The sequence below is a fragment of the Leptonychotes weddellii genome, chromosome 8 (genome assembly GCF_054177405.1).
Source record: "Leptonychotes weddellii isolate Sample4059 chromosome 8, ASM5417740v2, whole genome shotgun sequence".
NCBI lineage: Eukaryota > Metazoa > Chordata > Mammalia > Carnivora > Phocidae > Leptonychotes > Leptonychotes weddellii.
The window spans coordinates 6,256,659-6,279,301 of NC_138376.1; the positions used below are offsets into that span (position 1 = coordinate 6,256,659).

Below are 22,643 nucleotides of genomic sequence, written 5' to 3' on the forward strand. Positions count from 1 at the left end.
TTTGGCTATTGTGGACATTGCTGCTATAAACATCGGGGTGCACGTACCCCTTCGGATCCCTACTTTTGTATCTTTGGGGTAAATACCCAGTAGTGCAATTGCTGGATCATATGGTAGCTCTATTTTCAACTACGGATGGCTCCCTATTTTGCCACACCTAATTCTCACCAGTTCTGGCAGAGCATGGCGGTCCTTCCCTTCTGCAGTCAGACTCCCTTTCTCTTCTGCTAGCCTCCTGTGTGATATTAGGAATCTTGTTTCAAAAAGTGGCCATTGGGCTTTTGCCAATAAGATACAAGGTTGGGCATAAATGTTTAGATTTCAAAGGGTATTTGTTGGTACTTTAAAATAGTTTATTATATTGATAGTTTAAAAATGTTACATGGTTATTTTATTTGGTTTTTTTAAGATTTTATTTATTTGAAAGAGAGAAAGAGAATGTGCATGAGCCGGGAGAGGGGCAGGTGGGAGGGAGAGAATCTCAAGCAGACGCCACGCTTAATGTGGAGCCCCTGGCTGGGCTCGATCTCACGACCCTGAAATCATGAGCTGAGTTGAAACCAAGAGTGGGAGGCTTGGCCGACTGAGCCACCCAGGTGCCCCGCATGTGTATTATTTTACAGAGATGGAATATGGGAACTCGAAGGGGAGGAATTAAGGAGGAAAAGGGACTCACAGACAAGAGGCAGAGTGCAGTTGTCACATATCAGACTTGGCCTAAAATGGTCTGTGCCCCATCCCATCCTCCCACACACTTGGGGTGGGCTCATGGGGAGTGTGGCATCCCAGGGTCATCCCAGGAGTGCTGTCCTTGCTGCCTATATAAATGGGCCATCAGTCCATAGGGTCAGAGACAGCAAATTCAATAGGAAACCTCAACAATATGGATCAGAAAACCAGGCTAGACTAAGAAGGATTGAAGGATGTTATGGTTGAGCAGTGGGGTTTTATCTTGTCTGGTTGGGCAAGAATGGAGCTATGAAGGGTACTAAATGAGGGTGGACGATTGGAAAAACAGGTGCCATTTATAAAAATTGCAGCTTTGTTGAGATAGAATTCACATATCCTTCAATTCACCTATTTAGAGAATACAATGCAGTTTTTTTTTTTTTTTAAAGATTTTATTTATTTGACAGAGAGAGACACAGCAAGAGAGGGAACACAAGCAGGGGGAGTGGGAGAGGGAGAAGCAGGCTTCCCGCGGAGCAGGGAGCCCGATGCGGGGCTTGATCCCAGGACCCTGGGATCATGAACTGAGCTGAAGGCAGATGCTTAATGACTGAGCCACCCAGGCACCCCACAATGCAGTGGTTTTGAGCATATTCACAGAGTGGATTTACAGGTGCAACCATTAGCATAATTAATTCTACATTTTCATCACCCCCCAGAGAAATCTGTATACATTAGCCATAAGTCCTCATTTCTTCCCAATTCCTCCAGCCTTAGGCAGCCAGTGATTTACTTTCTCTGTGGATGTGCCTATTCCGCTATTTCATATAAATGGAATCATACAATATAGGACTTTTATGTCTGGCTTCTTTCACTTAGCATAATGTTTTCAAGGTCCATTCATATTATACCACGGGTCAGTACTTCACTGTATTTATTGCTGAATATTATTCTAATTTATAGACATACCACATTTCATTCATTCATTCATCAATTGGTGGGCATTTAGGTATTTTCTTTTGGGCTATTATGAATAATGTTGCTCTAAACAGGTTTTTGTGTAGATATATTTTTATTTCTCATGGGTATATACCTAGGAGTGGAATTGCTTGTTTATACAGTCACTCTGTGTTTAACCTTTTAAGAAACTGCCAGATCTTCTGAAGTGGCTGGACCTTTTAATGTTCCCACCAGGAACGTATGAGGGTTCCAGTTCTCCACCTTCTGACCAACACTTGTTACCTTTTTGGTGCTAGTCATCCTTGTGCTTGTGAAGTGGTTTGCATTTCTCTGATGGCTGATTATCGTTGAGCATCTTTTCATCTGCTTATTTACCATTTGTGTATCTTTTTCAGAGAAATGTCCATTCAGATCCTTTGGCCATTTTTAAATTGGGTTATTGTCTTATTCTTATTGTAAGAGTTCTTTATATATTCCAGTACCAAGTTGCTTATCAGATGTATGACTTGCACATATATTCACACATTCTGTGAAAGGTCTTTTCACTTTCTTGGTGGTGTGAGTCATTTGAAGCACAGAATTTTAAGTTTCAATAATATCCATTTAATCCACATTTTTCTTTTGTTACCTGTGCTTTTGGTGTTACATTTAAGAAACCATTGCCAAATCTAAGGTCATGAAGATTTATGCTTGTGTTTTCTTCTAAGAGTTTTTTACTTTTAGCTCTTACATTTAGGCCTTTGATACATTTTTAAATTACTTTTGTATTCTTTTTATGTGGCTATCTAGTTGTGCCATCACTATTTTAAAAAGCTATTCTTGGGGCACCTGGGTGGCTCAGTTGGTTAAGCGACTGCCTTCGGCTCAGGTCATGATCCTGGAGTCCTGGGATCGAGTCCCGCATCGGGCTCCCTGCTCAGCGGGGGGTCTGCTTCTCCCTCTGACCCTCCTCCCTCTCATGCTCTCTGTCTCTCATTCTCTCTCTCTCAAATAAATAAATAAAATCTTTAAAAAAAAAAAAAAAGCTATTCTTGCCTCTGTTGAATTACCTTGGCATCCTTGTGGACATGGGTGCCACTTCTTAGACAAGCTTTTATTTGATGTCTTTTTTTCAAATTAGGATTGGTCTTATTTTTTGTCACTAAATGGTTTATTGACAGGTGGCTGCATTTTACAAAAGTATGTCTTACTATGTGTGCATAGAAGAATTACCTTTAATAGAACATGTGTTAGAACAATTAGGATGAAGAAGCCAGAATATATGTCTCATCCAGGTGGAACCGGGGCACTGAATTAGGTATCCCCCAAACTGGGGCTGCTCATACTTTAATGTGCATCTGAGTCTCCCTAGAGGTCTTATTAAAATGCAGGTCCTCATTTTCTCGTTCTGGAATGGAGTGTGCGAGAGTCTGCATTTTTAACAAACCCCTGAGGATGCTGATGGTGCTGGTCCTGGAAGTTACACTTGGAGGAACAGTGCAAGAGGGGCTTTCTGGTGTCCTCTCATTCAGTGCTGTTATATCTACTTATTTAAAGTGATCTGGAAGGGAATTTTTGAATTCCATCTTTTTTTTTTTTTTTTCATTTTATTGAATAGCCTTCAAGATGAACAACCACCATGCAGGGAAATAGAATAAATGTTTCTTCTAGTGGTCCTTCTCCCAATCGATTCTCTTCTGTCTTCCTTTTAGGCCTCTGATGATTGTCACACAGAAGATCACGACCTTGGCATTCCAAGTTCATGATGGTGAGAAAAACAACTCTCCTTTCGGTTCTGAGAGTGAGCTCTTTGTTTAGACTATACCCATAGTCCAGAGTTTAGCCAAGTGCTGGCAAATCTTCTATAACTTGTCAAAAATTTACAAGCTTCTTTAATCAAAGCTCTTTACTTTCACAGCTATTATTTCTGTAATCTAAATTTGCTGAAGTATTTACACTGAGAACAGTTGGTTTTCTGTTTACATTTATAATGTTTTAAATTTATGGCGCGCTCTGCCCTTCATTTCCAAATCTCTTGAGAAGAAATGCCATCCTTTTTCTGTGGTTTACTCTGAGAAGCTCACAAGGTAATAAAAAATAGTATTGGCTGGTTAGCCATTTTTTTTTTTAGTGCTAGTTTTGTTTTGTTTAGTGTTTTTGTTTTTGTTGTTTGGCTTGGAAAATTATCTAATGAGATTAGCCTGACCCTTCTCCTTGGAAGAAGGAAGAAGCTTCTGTTTGTATAAAACTGAACATTTTCTTTGCTCATGCCCTTCCTGAAAATGACGAGAAAGTGTGATTTACATGATTTAAAACCTGGTTCCAGGGAAGGAGGACGGCACTTTCAGCCGGGTGGAAGATTTCAATATGGGTGTAAGAGGTGTCAGGTGCAGTTAGTAAAAGTATACTCTGCAGATTTGTACTGTTCTGGCAAATGCTTTCGGACTGTTGAAGCTTCTTTATGTGCAAACAGGTTGAGAAGATCTACAGTCTCTGTTAGCTAGTCTTATTTTTCTTTAAAGCTTGGGAACTGATTTCGTTTTGACCCTGGGTATTCCTAGTTCATACTTGGTGATTTAGTCATTCTGTAGAGAACTGGGTAATTTTATACCAAGGATGGGGTCTTTCTAGGGTGACCAACTGTCCTGGTTTGTCCAGAACTGAGCAGTTTCCCAGGACATGAGACTTTTAGGGCCCAAATTGGAAAAGTCCAGGGCAAATCGGGGCGAGTTGATAAATGTTTTTATACCTAAAAGTCTAGTTGGTAGTGGTGATAGACTAATATTAGCACATAAACCAATAGCTAAAATCAGTTTAATTTCTAGGATTGCCAGAAATGTATTGTTGACATCTTAGAAAAAAGTGAGTGTGATTTTTTTTTAAAAGAAAAACACTGTCTTTTTTTTTTAAATAGGCTTTTTGCCTAAATTACTTTTTAAAGCATTCTTAGTTTACCTGACTTTCTGGAACAACCCTTATGTGCAGCAAGATGTTTATTTGTCATTTCTTTTTTTCTTGTGTGTAGTGGGAACAGCAAACACTGTCTTCCTTTATGCATTTTTCTGAATTGCCTTTATGATTGGTGACCATCATCAGTCTTAGCTGGATATACAGCTTTGTAGTCCAATGTCTATAGCTTATTAGATGACACTTCAGTTTCTGCAACTATAAGCTAACATAAATTTTATGAGAAGCACAAAGGTGATTTTGTTTTTGTTTTTCTCTGGCATGGATGAATTTTAAAAGAAGAAGAATCACCTGATACATCTTTTATGTTTTCCCTGCATTCAGGATTACATTTCCTGTGTTTTTGGAAGAGGAAAATCCCCGGTTCCTTTCCCCATTCCACACCCGTGCTCTCAGTTGCTAGCAGGTGTCTGCAGCCAGCCTAATCAGAGAGGTCTTTGAGCTGGTGCAGGCTGCAAAGGCAGGCTTCTCTCTCTCGTAGCAGTGAAAACATATGTACTTTGGTAAGAAGTGGAGGAGATGTCGGGAGTTCTCTGGGACCCATGTCATACCATGCAGTTTAAATAGGAGTAACCCCTGCTTTCTCCCCTCTTCACGAGAACCTGCGGAGACTTTCCCCCCTCACACGTGCACTTGCAGGTAGCTCTTGAATCCAGAGCATTTAAAAAAATGATTTTATGATTTATGAAATAAATGAAATGTGAAATAAATCACTTTTTTTTCAAATGACTTTTATTAGCCTCTTTTAGAATTTTCTACTTCAAACATCTTATTTCTACATTTTTTCTTTTTTATAGGATTAGGTCGAAGAGCTGAAGACCTCTCTGCTGAGCAACATCGACTTGCTGTGAAGTAAGTTTAACAATATATTCTCGAGCCCTTTGTACATCAGCGTCTAGAAATCCTCCTCATTTTTCAATGCAGATTAACTCCACTATATGGTCATATTAGTGTTTATTAATGAATCTATTGATGGATACTTGGGTTGTCTGCCAATCTTTGGCTTTTACAAACCCTGTTCCTAGGTCATTTTAAAGGGGTTTGGGTATAGCGGTGGGATAGAGTCCCAGAAGCTGAGCGAGAGAATACATGGGTCTGTAATTCTGTTAGTTTTGCAAGATTCTCCTTCACTGCCATTGTTAGGTCTCTTACAGAGTTATTTTTATTGGGTATGTGTCTGCCCAATAAATTATCAGTGCACATCAGTATGATTAAATGCGGCTATGAAGACGGATGGGAAGCAGGGCTGGAGAGAGGACTGTGAGCTGGGGAGTAGGAGACAGAAGGCAGGAGGAAGCAGGAAGCAGGCTGAAGGCAGACTGTGGCTGGTGTGGGTGTTGGAGAAAGGGAGGCTGTAAGGGAGGAGAACAACATTGACAGGGAATGGAAATGGCTTGTGGGGTAGCACATCGGGGAAGGATGGGCAGCCACGGTGGAGGGTTCCTATAGGAGACTTTCAGGAGGTAGTCAGGGGTAAGGAAGAGAGGGTCCTGAGTGGTATGGAGATTGAGTGCCTCGTTTTCACATTAAGGGATTGGGACTCGAAGCAATGGAGACCCACTGCAGGAGACTAATGAATCAGATTCTTTGCTCAGTATTGTGGGGATGTAAATGCTGTAGGGCGTAATTCCAGTGACTGGTTAGCAATGGTATTTTAGGGAGCCTTTCCCCACAATACTATCCTGCCCCTTTAAAAGCCATTAAAACACCACTACCTAGAACTGGTCTCTATAGAATTTTTCCCCGCCACTACTTTTGTCTGTGGTTGGGGACCTCGTGCCCGGATGCCAAAGCAGACAGGAGACTGCTACAGTGGTGGTTTTTGTGTGTCCTCTTCAAGTGGAAACTGGTTCCACCCATCATTTGTTTTGTGTTTATTTTGGCAGTTGGGAGGGAGTTTTCCCATTTCACAGCATCTCGCTCAGCTCACATTAGGTCGGGTTCCCATCCCTGCCTGGTGTTTATTACCTTCATTCTCTCTTGCAGACAGCTAAGGTTGCTGAGAAAGAGCACGTCCCAGCCTCAGAATTTCCCTGGACCTCGCCCTCCGTGTCTGTAGCCGCCGTCGGCCAGCAGAGGGCGCCACGGAGCACTGCACCTTCTCGGAGCCACCCACCTCTATTAACTTGTCCTTTCCACAAGGTTTCTAGCTTAGGTGGATTTTGAGAGAACCGGAACAAAGAAAGACCACGTCATGTGTTATCATCTACAAAGACAACGCCTGTGTTTAGGATTGGATGACCTGTGGATCTCAGAGAAAAATCCAAGACTGAAGGCTTTTCAATTTTTTTTCACTTTATTTTCACAGAGTAAAACCCTCTTTTTTGGAATACTTAAGCTACCTTCTCAACTTCATGAGTGTCATAGCTGGCCCTTGCAACAATTTCAAGGATTATATAGCCTTTATTGAGGGGAGACACATACACACGAAGTTGCTGGAAGTGAACTGGAAGCAGAGAGGTTTCCACAGCCTACCAGAGCCTTCTCCCACTGTAAGTGTTTAGTGCCAAGTATTTACCCAGAGCTCCAGAAGAATAGAGCTCCGTTGCCAGGGCTGACTCTCACTAGTAATTGTTCTAATTAAAAAGCCAAACAGTTTACCAGAAAGCTTGGCCAGTAACTCCCCCCAACCCCGTTTCCCTCACAGCGGAGCTCATGGGCTGGAAATATTAAAGAATCGATCCACTAGGTCAACCTGCCAATATTTAATGCTTACAGTGTGCTCAGCACTGTGCTGGTTAACACATTCGGATTTATGAGTGCTTTTTTGTCTTTATGAATAGAAATTCATATCCAGCCAAAGGATAATGTCATGAAAGGGGGATGGGGAGGGAGTTGGAACCAGAAAAAATGTGATTTTTTTTTTTTTTTTATTGCAGAGCCTGCTTCTTGTGTGGGAAACCTGTTTTATGTTGGCATGCTTAAAGATTAGTTTTACTGATTTGGAGAGTTTAAGATGGTTTTTTGGAAATCCTATTTTAATCTTAACTTGGATTTTATTAATTTCAGATTAGTCAGCATTAGGATAACATGTCGAACTTGACAAATATGCTGAATTTATTCAGGTCCAATATCCTATATTTAAGGGACGTTTGTAATTAGTTGAAGGAAGAGGGAAAATTGGAAAAAGGAGAAAATCAGGATGACTGAGTTAAATACTTTGTAAATGCTAAAATCTAGGCAAAATTATTTGAAAATTTAAGTGACTTACTAAGCATGAATTTTCAGATAGTTTTTGACTGTCTGAACACAGGTGTCCAGCAGTGTATGGTTTGTCAACTGTCAGCTCTTCCTGCGTCATTGAAACAATGTGGGAGTGAGGTCACCATGGCCATGAGACATCGAAGTACTCACAGGAGTTTATTGGCAGAATCCGCCATGGTAGTGCTCTGGTGTTTCCATGCTCTTATTTAGAGAATATGATCACAGAGTCTTAATATCACTCCCCGGGGAGACTCTTGCATTTTTGTGCACAGAGAAAGTGAAGCGGTCAGATGATATTTTGGCTAAAGGCACATCGGGGGGAGGCGGCTGGCACTCCCAGGCTGGTGCCTCCCCAGTGTGTTGTCGATAATCGCAGCCACGCATGGTGAGCACTTGACTGGGAGCCCGATGCTGGGTACCTGGCAAATATTCAGTCACCTGAACCTCAAGCCGCTCTGAGAGGTGCTGTTACTATCCCCATATTACAAAAAATGTGGCCTGTTTTTATTTTTATTTTTTTTAAGACTTATTTATCTGATGGAGAGAGTGCACGAGAGTGCAAGCCTGAGTCGGGGGAGGGGCAGAGGGGGAGGGAGAGACTCTTAAGCCGGCTTGGCACTGAGTGCGGAGCCTGACACTGGGCTCGATCTCCCGACCCACGACCTGAGCCAGCATCAAGAGTTGGATGCTTAACGGACTGAGCCACCCAGGTGCCCCACCCAGAAAGTGGCCTGTTTTTATAAAACTGGGAACTATAGTTCTATTGATGTTAAAAGACATTCCCTGGAATGTCGGGAAAACTGGGCAAAATCACTCGGTCCAGAGGCATTTAAAATGTCAGTGCATCTTAATGTTAGAGCAGACTACATGTAAACCATCCTGGAAGGCTTTCTAAAACTCTCCATTACCTGCTCATGTCCTGGCTCAGGCATTTTAAAACTTGCACAGAATCCTTACTAGCTTAAGCCTCTGTCCTCCTTGTGGTGATTCAGACCTATTTCCTTAACTCTGCTGGCAACAGAAGTAGAAGGCAAATTGTTATTCCTTTCTGATGGAAGATTGCACTCTATAATGCTCTTTTTTTTTTTTTTAAAGGTTTTATTTATTTATTTGACAGAGACAGCAGGAACACAAGCAGGGGGAGTGGGAGAGGGAGAAGCAGGCTCCCTAACGACTGAGCCACCCAGGTGCTCCAGTAATGCTCTTTCTCTGATGTTTTGGGTAATAAAACCACCTTCCTTTTGGGGGCACCTGGGTGGTTCGGTCAGTTAAGCAGCTGCCTTCAGCTCAGGTCATGGTCCTGGGGTCCTGGGATCGAGTCCTGCCTCCTTGCTTAGCGGGAGCCTGCTTCTCCCTCTGACCCTCCTCCTGCTCGTGCTCTCTCTCTCTCTCTCAGAGAAATAAATAAAATCTTAAAAAAAAAAAACCAAAGAACAAACTACCTTCCTTTTGTCAGTAGAATGTGCTGGTAATAGTTTTCTTGCATTTAGCCCCTAAGCCCAGCATCCAGTTTGTGTCCTAGGAGTGCCTGTTGCCGCTCCTTGTAAGGAGTATTACCAAAGCAGCTATTGGAACCGCTTTGTCCCTAAGGTACCCTTGCTGAAATTGTTTTCCTCATATGGGAGTCTTGCATGGTTACCCTGATTTTTTCCACATTTTCAGAGAGCTGTGAAACACAAGCTGTGCATGACCTTGGTGTCTCTCCTCCTGTTTTTGACGCTCACGAAGTCCTTCCCTGTCACCTGCCTGGTCGATGACTGGTTTGTTCATAAAGCAAACTTTCTGACTCGACTCTGCTACTTATATATTGTCATGCAAGCCTCAAAGCCCAAGTATTACTTTGCCTGGACATTAGGTACGTTTGATGGAATGGCCCTGAGTGAATGAGGGAAGAGGGAGGCTCCTTGGATGGCCTACCCAGAACAGCATTGTGGATCCCCTAACCAAAAAAAAGTTCAGTGCATGATGCAGGTAGCTGAGCCAATATCATTTTGTACTTTCCAGCAAAGCACCCCTGTGTCCCGCCATCCATAAGCTCAATTATCCCTGATAAGAGAAAAGCGGTCCTAGCTGTTGCTTCAACTCAACGTTATTAACAGATGTGCAAACTCGGAAGCTTCCTCCACCAATCAAAGCTGCCCATTAGTACAGTGGAAAGTTAGGGGAAAATTCCAGAATGATCTGTTTGTCATTTTTCTGGGTCATGAATAACAGAGGGGACATGCTTAAAAAAATGTACCAAAACGTGTGCTGGTTTAGGGTCACACTTTTTCTTTAAGAACTTGTTGGTTAAAAAAAAAATTGTTGGTTAAGATTTATGCCTTAGAAACTGACTTCAGGTGACTTTTTTTTTTTTTAAGGTAGAAAGTTCAACTTGATTTGTTTTTCTCTTTCCTTTCAAACTGTTTTAGACTGGAAAAGTTTAAAGCTTTGCTGGAGTGAGCACTAAGTCCTCCTATTTACTTACCAGGAGCGGGTAAGGCATTTTTGATAAGGCACGGCAGCTCAGGAATGGAAAGTTAAGTTCTTAGCTGACGGTGACCTGGGGCTTGATGTCAGGGAGCCCTGATTTGGTTTATTAAGTCAAACAGATGATTAAACTCAGCGCCTAGTGCTTAGCCTGTGTTCCATGAGTGAAGGCATAGCACTTAATTGAGTTCCTTTTCTCTCATTTCACGCTCCAAGTTTTTATCCCCGAATTAAAGCTGGTAGCTACTAAATTACTTTTTTACTTTTTATTATGATAAGATAGAACACAGAGTTTATTATTATTATTATTATTATTATTATTATTATTATTTTAAGATTTTATTTATTTATTCCTGAGAGACAGAGAGTGAGAGAGAGGCAGAGGGAGAAGCAGGCTCCCCGCTGAGCAGGGAGCCCGATGCGGGACTCGATCCCAGGACCCTGAGATCATGACCTGAGCCGAAGGCAGTCGCTTAACCAACTGAGCCACCCAGGCGCCCCAGAGTTTATTATTTTAACCATCTCTAGTGTACAGCTTAGTGGCATGAAGTTCATTCACAGTCTTGTGCAACCGTTGCTGCTATTCCATCTTCAGAACGGAATTTTCCATCACCCCAAACAGGAACGCTGTACCCATTAAAAAAAAATAACTCTTCATTCCCCAAGTCCTGGTCTAAATTATTTTTAAAGGTCGAAATGTTCAGGGAGAGGTTCAGTCCAGTGTGGTATTTATGTGACACTTGGCCAGAAAGATCGAACTGAGGGCTTTTAAAACATTTGCAGCGTGGGAAGTTTTGTCTGTCACCTTTGGTTCAATTCAGGGAGTTTTTGTCACGCACCAGGTTCTGTGCCAGGAGGAATGCAAAGGTGAGTAAGCCCTCTTCTCTGCCGTCAGAATTGTTAACAGTCCGTGGGCACGGGGACAGGCATGCCGACCAGGCAGGAATGTGGCGAGGTGTCCCAACGCCAACAATCCAGAGGGGATGGTGAATAGAGCCCGGTTGTTTTGGAAGGCTTCAAGAGCCTATTCCTCTTTCTGCACTTGCTTTATGACTTAAGAATGATAATTTCTTCAGTAGGTAGGCATGATACATACTATAGTTGGAACCCAGCTTGGAGCACCAGGCTTATTTTCCTACGTGAAATACTTAATATTTTCACTTTGCTCTAACCTGAGTGTGTGTGTTTGCAAATGAGAGAATGAGAGAGAGAGAGAGAGAGAGAGAGAGAGAGGAAGAGATAACAGCTCACTCCCCTTGGCTGCCTTCTACGTCTTCACTTACCCTTCCTTTTCTCTCTCCTCTCCCTACCTCTCCCGCTCCCATATTTCCCATATTCCGTATCCTAGGGCTTAAGGGCTGGCTTCTGGACTAAATCAGCTCCCGCTTTAGGAGGAAAGCAAGGCCCTGCATGGCCTCCTAGGGAAAGTCTAACTCGAGGTGGGTTGTGCTGGTGGGGGCGTGGGTGGGGAGGGGGTTCTAGGCAACGGGGGGCGTCTGGCATCGTTCTGCCATTTTGGGAGTGCCCTGGATACTGGGAGCATCCTTTTCTGTGGGTAGCTTTCTCCGTGGGCTTGGCTCTTTTCTATACCCCTTTCCATTTATCTTTTCTTTTGCGGGGGTTGGGGAGGTAGCTTCAGGAGAAATACTTCATTAATTTGTACGGCCTCAGTTCGAACTTTGTTACAGTTTAGATTGCACGGGCTGGTCTGAAATTAACCTTTGTATCATTTATGAATAAAGAAGCAATGAATAGTCTAACCGGGATTATTTAAACTGCTTAACCGAATAATTGTTTTATCCAGTTCCTTAAAACATCATTTACATATAATTGATGCACTAATTCTACGTGATTATGAATTTAATCCTTAAAGCTAGTCTCTTCATGAATCTCAGCTGAGCCTCCACCGTGTTAGCCTCGCTCTCGTTACTGTTTATATTGAAATAATTAAGGCAATTTTCTTTGGACTTATTGTAAAATTCTGGTTGTTTTCCCCAATTAGTACTGATTAGTGAGACTCAACTTCAGCCTGGGCTGTGTTCCAAGGATCACAACCTCCAAAATATGGGTGTCCAAGTTAATTTATCTGTAATAATACAATAGACAATACAAGTAAAGGCAGTTTGGGGCTGGTGAACTTAGAACCTCTAACTGCTCAGACACAAAACCACATCTTGGATAAACGGTGGTGAAATGCACGACGGGGAGCAAGCACGTCCCCAGCCTCTCGACGCAGCCTCTGAGAGCCACCCTTCTGGTCCTTCCTTTGTCTTTCGGAGTGACTCCTAGTCACTCAGATGGTGGGATCAGAATCCTTTCTAGCATTCAGAGCCTGGCGCTGTTGACCACCTGAGTGAGCCGAATGTTAGCATCACTAAGCCTTGGCAAGATGGGTCTGGGAGAACAGCGAACATTTCTCGAGGGCTAACTTGGGCTAGGCACTTCGCCAGGAGCACCATACATGCCTCATTTAATTCTTCCAACGTGGCTTTGAGATAGGTACCATGCTCATACCCATTTTCTTATCAAGGGAATGGGTTTCTAGATGATAGACAACTCTCTCGAGGCCATACGTTCAGTATGTTGCTCAGCGGAGACCCAGAAGCCAGGGGCTCTGCCTCTAGAGCTCGCCCTCCCCTGGCATCTTCACACCCCGCTGGGAGTGCTGAATGAGAATGCTTGGAGAGTGCTTTATAAAGTCCTGGGAAGATTGTGGGCACCCGAACGAGAAGTTGTTGTTCTGGGTTTTAGGCGAGCCTGGAGGTAGGAGGGGGAATTGAAGGGCTGCTGGTCCCATACTGTCCGGCCAGCCCTTGGTTTTTGTGTCCAAAACAGACCCCAAAGGGTTCCTCTTCTCCCGGTTCAGCTTATCTTGTCATTGACAGTTTCTTCCCACACATTTAAAACTTCGTTTCTTAACGGGCTCACCCCCTGCTTCGTTGTTCTTTTCCTTTTCCACTGAGTTTCCATCCTGTTGGCTTGGGAGAATGACCTAGCAGCTCTCAGTAATTCTCATCCTTCCTTCTAAAAGAAACTAGATCATTTCCCAGTGAAGCCAGGCATAAAATAAACAGTGTTAATTCACCAACTATGCCAAAAGGAAAGGAGACAAACCTAGAACAGGTTGTTTTTCTTTAGAGTAACCCTTCAGAAGTTGCTCTGGAGCTGGACCTGAACTTCTATGGGAAAGAATGAATAGTGCCTCAAGAAAGAGTTCTCTAAGATCTTCCCAGATCTAAGGCCTTACAGTGCTGTGATTTAGTTTATTTTTTATTTTAATTCCAGTATAGTTAGCATAGGGTTGTTAGGAGGCTTCCTTTTTCTCCACATTCTCACCAATACTTGTTGTTTCTTGTGTTTTTTAGCCATTCTGACAGGTGTGAGGTGATATTTCATTGTAGTTTTGATTTGCATTTTCCTGATGATGAGTGATGTTGAACATCTTTTCATGTGGCTATTGGCCATCTGGATGTCTCCTTTGGAGAAATGTCTGTTCATGTCTTCTGCCCATTTTTTAATTGGATTATTTGTTTTTTTGGGTGAAGTTTCTTTTTTAAAGAAAATATTCTAACAGAATTAACTTGAACTAAGTGAAAAGAGACAATTAGCCTTTTTGGTCATCATAATAAAAGTATGTTGATTTCATCAGGTCTCTATTTGATTACAACATTGCATAGTTAAGGAATTAGAAATGTTATACTCACTGCAGGGGGACATTTTCTTATAGTTCCGTGAAGTGGAATAAAGATGGAAATGGGAGCTTTCTCAAACTGACTATGGGTAGGATGCTTTGGTAATTGGGTCCACGTGTGGTCTCCGTGGTGGCTGGCCCCAAATTCACATCTCTAGCTCTGCTCTTTGTCTTGTGCTCTAAACTTTTCTAACTGTATCTTGGCAGCCCTGGCTGATACCTACTGGCATGTCATGCTTACTATGTCCAGAATGAGCTCCAATTTCTCTTTCAGAACTGGTTTTCCTCCTGACTTTTAATGCAATCCGTTCTTGTCGTGAGAGCTTTAATGACAGCTCTTGGACCTGTCCAAGTCCTCTGGGTCCCCTCTTTCTTCTGGCCTCTGCTTCTGAGCTTAGATGTATGTTTACCTTCTTCCCTTTCTCCCCTTCCATCAAGTGGGTCACTAAATCCTGTTGCTTTGTTCCGGTTCATTTTTCTTTTATTATATCTCATTTTGCGTTTTTAGGAGCATCTCGTGCCTTCTGACTTAGCAGGTGCTCACTAAGTGCTAGTGAATGAATAAAAATGAATGAATAAAAATTAAGCCCACCAAAGAGCCCAAAAGGTTTCTGTGATTTCTAATGGTACCAGGTCCTTTCAGTTGTTTTGGTTTCTTTTCCAAGGAGAAACTACTGCCCATCTCTCAGTCTTAAAGCTAGACAGACATTTAATATCTTTTAAAGCAGCAATGTGACTTTTGTTCCATATCCTAATGTGTTGTTTTAAAAACCATAGCTGACGCCGTGAATAATGCAGCTGGCTTTGGGTTCAGCGGAGTGGATAAGAATGGAAATTTCTGTTGGGATCTGCTTTCTAACCTAAACATCTGGAATATTGAGGTGAGTTCATTGTGCTTTTGAATCAAGCTTCCATGGTGAATAAAGCAAATAGTTTGCTCTGCGTTATCCCTGGAAGCTCTTCCTCAGAGTGTCCAAGGGAAAGCGATCAGGGCATGCCCGGTCCAGCAGCCTCCTGGACATTCTGTGTCTTAGAATTTTTCCTGTTTTTTAAAGATACCTACTTTCTTGACAGTTGTAATGGTTCAAGGAATGACATGCAGAAATCTGAAAAAGAGCCAGGAAAATCTTTCTGTGGCTTACATTCCTGTTCTCTCAACTAGAAAGTACAAATGTCATTTTCTCTTGTTTCACCTTCTACTTTCTTCAGTCAATACAGACAGGAAGCTCCTGTATTTAGATTTTTAATATTGCAAGCATTCACTGTGGTTCCTTTTGAACCATTTCTAATCCATTTACTTTTACGAAGAATGGTCATGGCACATAGCTTTTAGGCCACTAGACTCTCTGTGGATTTTGTCTTTCTCTGGCTTTGTTCATGGACCACAGCACTGAAGATGTTCTCATCTTCAGAGGTGGGCTCTTTGGGGCCACATCATTCTTGGTTTTCCTGGCATTGTGAGCCCTCAGAGCAGAGAGGAAGGCCCAGGCTTTGACCCTTTCCTCCTTTCTGCTAGGTGGGAGTAAGGACAATGTTCTCAACTTACAGAAGGGCTGCTTCTCTAGCCAGGTGACTCAGATGTGCTGTTGGTCATGGTTTTCCACCCACCAGAGAGCAGGCAGGTGCCACTGGAGAATCTGAGCAGAAGGGGATATGCATCTAGAGCAAGAAACCAGGGATGTGGAGACTGACTACCTGCTTACCGTTAGGTGGACACTCGGCCAGAAGGAGACATGGTGGATGTTCTCCACCTTCTTAATGCCTGAGGCTTCTCTTCATCTTAAATGGCTTAAACCAAGTTGCAGCCTCCAGAACAACCTTTCTCATTTTTGGGAAAGCAGTGTAGATAATCTTCAAGGTTCTCATTTCTTTCTTTTTTTTTTTTTTTTAAAGATTTTATTTATTTATTTGACAGAGAGAGACACAGCAAGAGAGGGAACACAAGCAGGGGGAGTGGGAGAGGGAGAAGCAGGCTTCCCGTGGAGCAGGGAGCCCGATGCGGGGCTCGATCCCAGGACCCTGGGATCATGACCTGAGCCGAAGGCAGACGCTTAACGACTGAGCCACCCAGGCGTCCCAGTGTTCTCATTTCTATACAGATGATGATCCAGGAGAGTCCAAATGTGTTATGATTTTGTTCCCTTTTCCCACTAAAATTCTTCTCTTCCTCAAAAGTCTTGGATCACTGCTGGCTGCCTCGGAGCGCTGTGGATACATGTCCTTTACAGTGGTTCCCCTTTGCCTTTGGCTGCCCACCAGTACACCAAGACACAGTCCTTTCACTGTGGGTGTGTGGTCAGAGTAAGGGGCTAAGTTATTAGGTTCTATCTTTATTATTAAAGAAAACCAGAAGGAGGGAGTTTGCATATTTAGTAGCGTTGATAGAGAGCAAAGAGCTAAAAGAAAACCAAGGAAGTCTGATTTAGGTAAGGTACATTGAAGCTGTGCATATAACATTTTATTAGCCAGCGAAGACATAAATAACACCCCTCAGGGTTTTGAAATAAAAAGTTATAATGCAGTATCTATCCTCTATCTATTTATAGCTCACTCCATCCATCCATCCATCCATCCATCCATCCATCCATCCATCCATCCATCTCTCTCATCTCTCTCCTTCTTTCCAAGCATACTATGTTAAGCCAGTATGTGGTCTAAGATTTTCTTATGGTTGAAAGAGAAAAATGGGGCACTTCCACCTTTATTAGGAATCCTGGTTCTTGAATGTTTGCTTTATGCTTTCTACTACCAGCCTTTGATAAGACCTTTTTCTAAAAAATTTTTTATTTTTTTTAATTTAATGAGAAAACCCAATTGATGGCTTACTTTAGAATCTCTCTTCTTTGGTACCCATATCATTGCCAGTTGGGTGATGTTTGTTTTCTTTTTCGTATTGAGACCCCTTCATGCATGAAATCTCTCACTATTCTAAATACAACTGGAAGCATTTGAACCTGAGCAGCTATTTGTAGAATACCTTCACAAGACTGACCTAGTTTATAGATGGCCACGTAGTGAATGATGACAAATGTAGGCTGTCTCCAGAAAGGCCCTAAATTGACATGATTAAACCTTTCCGGTGGCAAAGCCCCTTTGAGAGAGTGTTTAGTTTTAAAACTCAGATGACTTAAAAAAAAAAAAATTTTTTTTAACCAGAGTGGAAGAAAAACCTACAAGACATTCCTTCAATTTTCCTCTAATTTGAAAATATATTTTGAGGGAAATTAAGACTTTGCAAGCCAAGTTTTGGTGCAAAGTAAATCTTATAAATACCAGAAAATTTTACTGCGTGGGATAGAATAGCTGATCTACTCTTGATGGAGGAGTCTCTGTTGAAATTACACATCTCATCTGCCACCAGGGAAATTCTGGGGACGACTTTCCATTACTTGGGGTATTTTTAAAGCTAATGATAGGTGTTATTTTCTTCTTTCTAGACTGCCACAAGTTTCAAAATGTACTTAGAAAACTGGAATATTCAGACAGCTACTTGGCTGAAGCGGTAAGAAAAATACAAATGACCTCATTCCTCATGGCATGGGGATATGTTTAGATGGGAGTCACCAGACGAGTGGCAGCTCTGCCAGGCATGATGTGTTACCTGACACTTTTGTTTTGTATTAACATCTATGCCCTGGAAATGGAAAAGTAGAAAAGTAGTAATGTGAGAAGGTTACAATGTAGCATATTTATTTTAGTGGATCGCTTCACAGTACCATTCCCGTGTACCAACCACTCATTTCCTTGTCATAGCAATCCCATGAGAGGTTGGTAGTTAGCCCCATTTTACAGATGAGGAACGTGAAACACAAGAGAGGTTATGTCACTTGCCCAGAGTCACACAGCCAATGAGGACTAGAGAAGAGCCCCAACAGACTGTCTCCAGAGCCAGGCTCTTAACCTGTGTGTTGTGCCCCCTCTTACGTAGAGGAGGGTACATTGCTCAAAGGTCAAGGAGGGTCAATGTCGACATCAGATCACTGACGATCTCCATTTATCCCTAGCATTAAAAGCTTTATGGTACGCCAGATATTTATGCTTTTTCACTTTGTGTTTTTTGTTCATGTTTCTGTCCTTTTGTTTCTCTACACGTTCCAGAATTGGAAACATGACTTAATATAGAACTAGTAATATGCTATCCTTTTTTTGTTTTGTTTTGTTTTCAGAACTCACATGAACTGATTTTTTTTATGTTCTTTTTTTTTAAAATTTTATTATGTGTAATATGCTATCCTTGAAGCAACAAACTCTAGCTAGTGAATATTCCTATCTCATGAGTGCAGGGAGAGTATGAAACTATGAGGCTAGAGATTCTGGTTTTGATCCACAGCATTTTTCACGGGTCACAACATGGGGGTAAGAGACAATAGTAACACCTCCAAAGTAAGCTCATGCACCGTTGTCCGAAAGTTGATCTGAACATGCAATTTTAGAAAATTTGCACCTATTATTGCTATTAAATTTGTCAATAATTTTTATTCTTTTCACTTTTATTTTTAAAGATTTAAATCTTTAAAGAGAGTGAGGGAGCACAAGCAGGAGTAGTAGCAGAGGGAGAGGGAGAAGCAGGCTCCCCGCTGAGCAGGGAGCCCAATGCAGGACTCGATCCCAGGACCCTGGGATTATGACCTGAGCCGAAGGCAGATGCTTAACCAATTGAGTCACCCAGGCACCCTGTATTTTGTCAATAATTTTAGCATAAAACTCTATTTCTGTATATTGGGTAATCCCAATGTACCAAGAGTCCTACTGTCTCCATTAGGAGTTTATGTTCTAAGATGACTGAACATACATGAGCACATTATAAATAAAAAGAATTTTAAAAAGTCATTTTAGAAAATGAAATGTCTTATTTGTACTAAAGATACAGAGTGTAAGAAACAAATACCTGGGCAAACTACCCCATTTCAAAGAAACATTGCAAGTGGCTTCCCAGTCCTGTGTTTCTCTCCCCAAATTCTTTCTCTTTCTTTGTATGAAAAGGGAGCCATAATCCTTAGTTTGGGTTCAAATCAGTTACTTTTGACAACCCATACAGAGCTGGATTGGTGTTAACTCTTTGAAATCCTATCTTATTTTTTATTTGGGTGCTCTTGTTTAGTAAGCCACATAGTGCCATTGGCCATTTGTAGATTGAATTTGCTTTAATAAACAACCAAGCGTCAAAGATCTCCAAGGTCTTTGCAGACAATTTCTAGATCCTCACAATATCACTGTTTAAAGCAAACTCATGGATTGAAATCCAACGGACACTGGAAGAGCTGAAAAGTCAGTAGCCGACACATTGATTTTGGGCTGGAGTCATTGCCAAGAGAGATGAAAGGGTTTGCAGCACTGCCTAGTTGGGTGGCATGGGGGCCAGGTTGGAAAGATGAATTGAGGATATTCTAAAGAGGCTATCCTGATTTTAAAATTTTTAGTGCCAGTGGCACTTATCCATAAGTACTCCCAGTAGATTAGGGTATTGGTGGAGTAAGCTCCTATAAGGCAGGAGCTCCTATTGTATAGAGTGACCACTTGGACTTTTATTAAACATAGTATGATGGTGTCTACTCGGACTTTTATTAAACATAGTATGATGGTGTCTAGATCATTTAGTTTCATGTAGATTACAACTTCATATTCCTCTCCCCAAATGACTGGACTGTGACTGGCCTGTCTGGTAGCATTCAGGATGTGGAGTTCAGGCAGCTGGGATTGCATTGCAAGTCCCCAATAGGGGACTGATCAGATGATTTTGGTCTGAAGACACAAGTGTAGGTAGATGCTTTTGGTCTGACCTGTGACTCGTGCCTTCCTCTCTTCATAGAGTATGCTATGAACGGGTTCCATGGTACCCCACGGTGCTAACCTTTGTCTTGTCTGCCTTGTGGCATGGTGTCTATCCTGGATACTATTTTACCTTCTTAACTGGAATCCTCATCACAGTAGCAGCCAGAACGGTAAGCTGCTTTTGGTTGTAGGATCTTTTCCTTAATAATCTGATGCCTCTGTGTTTGTCATTAGAGAACTCCTTCAATATATAGGAATTTTTGGCCATAAAATGAACTGTTTTCATGTTATTCACAGACGGTGTTTGCAAAAAGGAATTTTAGGAGTAATGAGTGTTTAATACCTTAAGAGATGAAAAAAAATTTTTTGAAGATTTAGAGAGCGAGCACATGAGTGGGGGCGGGGGGTAGAGGGAGAAGGACAAGCAGACTCTGTGCTAAGCTTGGAGCCTGACGTGGGGCTTGATCCCACAACCCTGAGTACATGACCTGAGCCGAAACCAAGAGTTGGATGCTCAACTGACTGAACCACCCAGGGGCCCCATTTCTATAGAGGCTGAAAAAATTTTTAATCATTAAACAGAAAGTCTACCGATTACAGATGAAGATTAGTAATTGAGGCTCTGTAGGCTTTCATTTTGCTTATACTCATCTTAATTTCTCAGTTCATTATCCTAAGCTTAGAAATAATTCACAGTCTGTGCATACAGTAAAATTGTAGCCATAGGAACTGTGTTGTTCGAGATTGCTCTAACTTTTCATGTTCTTGTGCCTGATCCAGTAAATTAGTTCGTGTGAAATTCTTTGTGAATTTTATAAATTCGGTTCTCTAGGTTTTTTGGGGTAGCCTTCAGTTTGTCCTAGAGTGTTCCTATCATCTGCTGGTTGTAGAGCAGGATGATAAAGACATAAAAAATATGCCTGTCCTTAAAGAATGAGATGAGCATGTATGTAAGTCATTACAACTCCGCGTGCTCCGATTGTCAAATAGAGTTTTGTATTGATTTAGTTGCAATTTGATAATGATTGTGGCTTTCCTAATTCAGGTGCCAGGAATTTCTAATGACATTTGTCAAACTATATTTTGGGTGTGAATTTAGGAGCCCCAACAGAGCTATTCACTCGTTCTGTAATTCATGTATTCTATGAATATTTCAGGAGCCCGCCTGTGTGCCAGTTTGGGTTCTAGGCACTGGGATACCACAGTGAACAAGAGTCCCTTCCCCACGGAATTCCTGTTTTAGCTAGGTGAATGTTTGCTGGAGTATATGTGTGAATAAGAATGATAATTGAGTTTACTTTTAAAAGTAAAGTATATATTGTACATGGGAAACAAAGAACACCTTTTCTCTTCTCCCATTTATCTACCTACTTGGATTATAAAAGAAATGTAAAGAGCAGATGACCAGGACAAACTAAAACAGGGACCAAAATTTTGTTTATTAATATATCCAGAGTATTATTCCTGAAGATGTCTTTAGCTCTGTGATCTCAGTTGGTATAAAAGCATTGATTTATATAAAGCCTTTCTTTTGGATGGCCTGGACATATTTTTCACAAATGAGGTAGGTAGGGGGATGGAGAGGGTTGATAGAACAGGATTCCCAGGAGAATGAACTCAGTAATGAAGTGTCTTATGGGCTTTCTGATACCTCTCATGCATCCCCCATGGATGGAGCTCTGGCAGTATCTTGAACCTGGGGCCAAGAAGGAGTTTGTAACCTACCAAGGCAGCCTCGGGAAGCCTTTCCTGCTTTGGGGCTAACCTGCCTCTAAGCCAGCCATTGTTTTAGCTCTGGCTTTGGTTCCTGGGCCTTGGAATTAGGTGTCTTTCTGGAGGCAAAGCTAGTCCCATATGTCAGAAGACCTACAAATTAACTATGGAAAAGCTAACTTTTCCATAATTAAAATTATATCAGATTAATATTTCCTGACATGGAATAAGATTTTTGACCCATTCCTAAATGAAAAAAACAGGCTAGAAAATCCGTGCCCTCAGTGAAAATACAAATATGGATATGCATGAATAGAGAAAGGCTTGGAAGGATATTTGCCAAGTTTGTAAACAGTACTTTTCTCTGAGGAGAGGTCAAAAAGTAAATTCTTTTTTTGTTTAGTTCTTTGTTCTTTGAACATTTGTCTACAGTGGACATAAATATATATATTGATAATAATAAAAACCACAGTGGTACTTTTGATCACCTGTATTCCTGAAGTATAATGCCTACATGCACAAAATAAAAGTTGTTTCTATTTTTCATACCCGCCCCCGGCTTCCTTGGCTTGCAGGTGAGGAACAACTACAGATGTTACTTCCTTTCCTCAAGAGCCCTCAAGGTTGTGTATGATGTGGTCACCTGGGCAGTCACTCAGCTGGCTGTCTCTTACACCGTTGCACCCTTTGTCATGTTGGCAGTTGAGCCAACCATCAGCTTATACAAGTGAGTTTCCATCCTTCTCAGTTGCTGTTTGGTACACTGTTCTGTCTTCCCTGTGTTTGACTTAGGAGTTGGTTAATTGGATCACTCGGTATTAAGAATTTCTAAATACAGCTTCGACGTGAAAATGTCCATAGACAGCTTTGGGAGGACATGGTTATCCCAGGGATCCCATCAGACACACAGCAATACATCTCCTTTTCTGTTTTTTTTAAGATTTTATTTACTTATTTGAGAGAGAGAGCATGAGAGGGGAGAGGGTCAGAGGGAGAAGCAGACTCCCCGCCGAGCAGGGAGCCCGATGCGGGACTCGATCCTGGGACTCCAGGATCACGACCTGAGCCAAAGGCAGGCGCTTAACCGACTGAGCCACCCAGGCGCCCAATGAAACTTTATTTATTTTTTTTTATAAAGATTTTATTTATTATTTGACAGAGAATGAGAGAGAGCACATGAGAGGGGGTAGGATCAGAGGGAGAAGCAGACTCCCTGCCG

General features: G+C 41.9%; 1 protein-coding gene across 1 annotated transcript in view; it reads left to right on the forward strand.

The window, feature by feature from the left end:
* MBOAT1 (membrane bound glycerophospholipid O-acyltransferase 1) overlaps positions 1–22,356 on the forward strand; it is a 98,013-nt gene extending 75,657 nt beyond the window's left edge. Inside the window, exons 5-12 of the mRNA XM_081827615.1 lie at positions 3,321–3,376; positions 5,373–5,427; positions 6,884–7,067; positions 9,442–9,634; positions 14,717–14,820; positions 17,377–17,441; positions 19,749–19,881; positions 22,000–22,356. Of these exons, the coding sequence (XP_081683741.1) occupies positions 3,321–3,376; positions 5,373–5,427; positions 6,884–7,067; positions 9,442–9,634; positions 14,717–14,820; positions 17,377–17,441; positions 19,749–19,881; positions 22,000–22,155 (946 nt within the window). The 3' untranslated portion in view covers positions 22,156–22,356. The remainder of the gene's footprint in view (positions 1–3,320; positions 3,377–5,372; positions 5,428–6,883; positions 7,068–9,441; positions 9,635–14,716; positions 14,821–17,376; positions 17,442–19,748; positions 19,882–21,999) is intronic.
* The last annotated feature ends 287 nt before the right edge of the window (positions 22,357–22,643 follow it).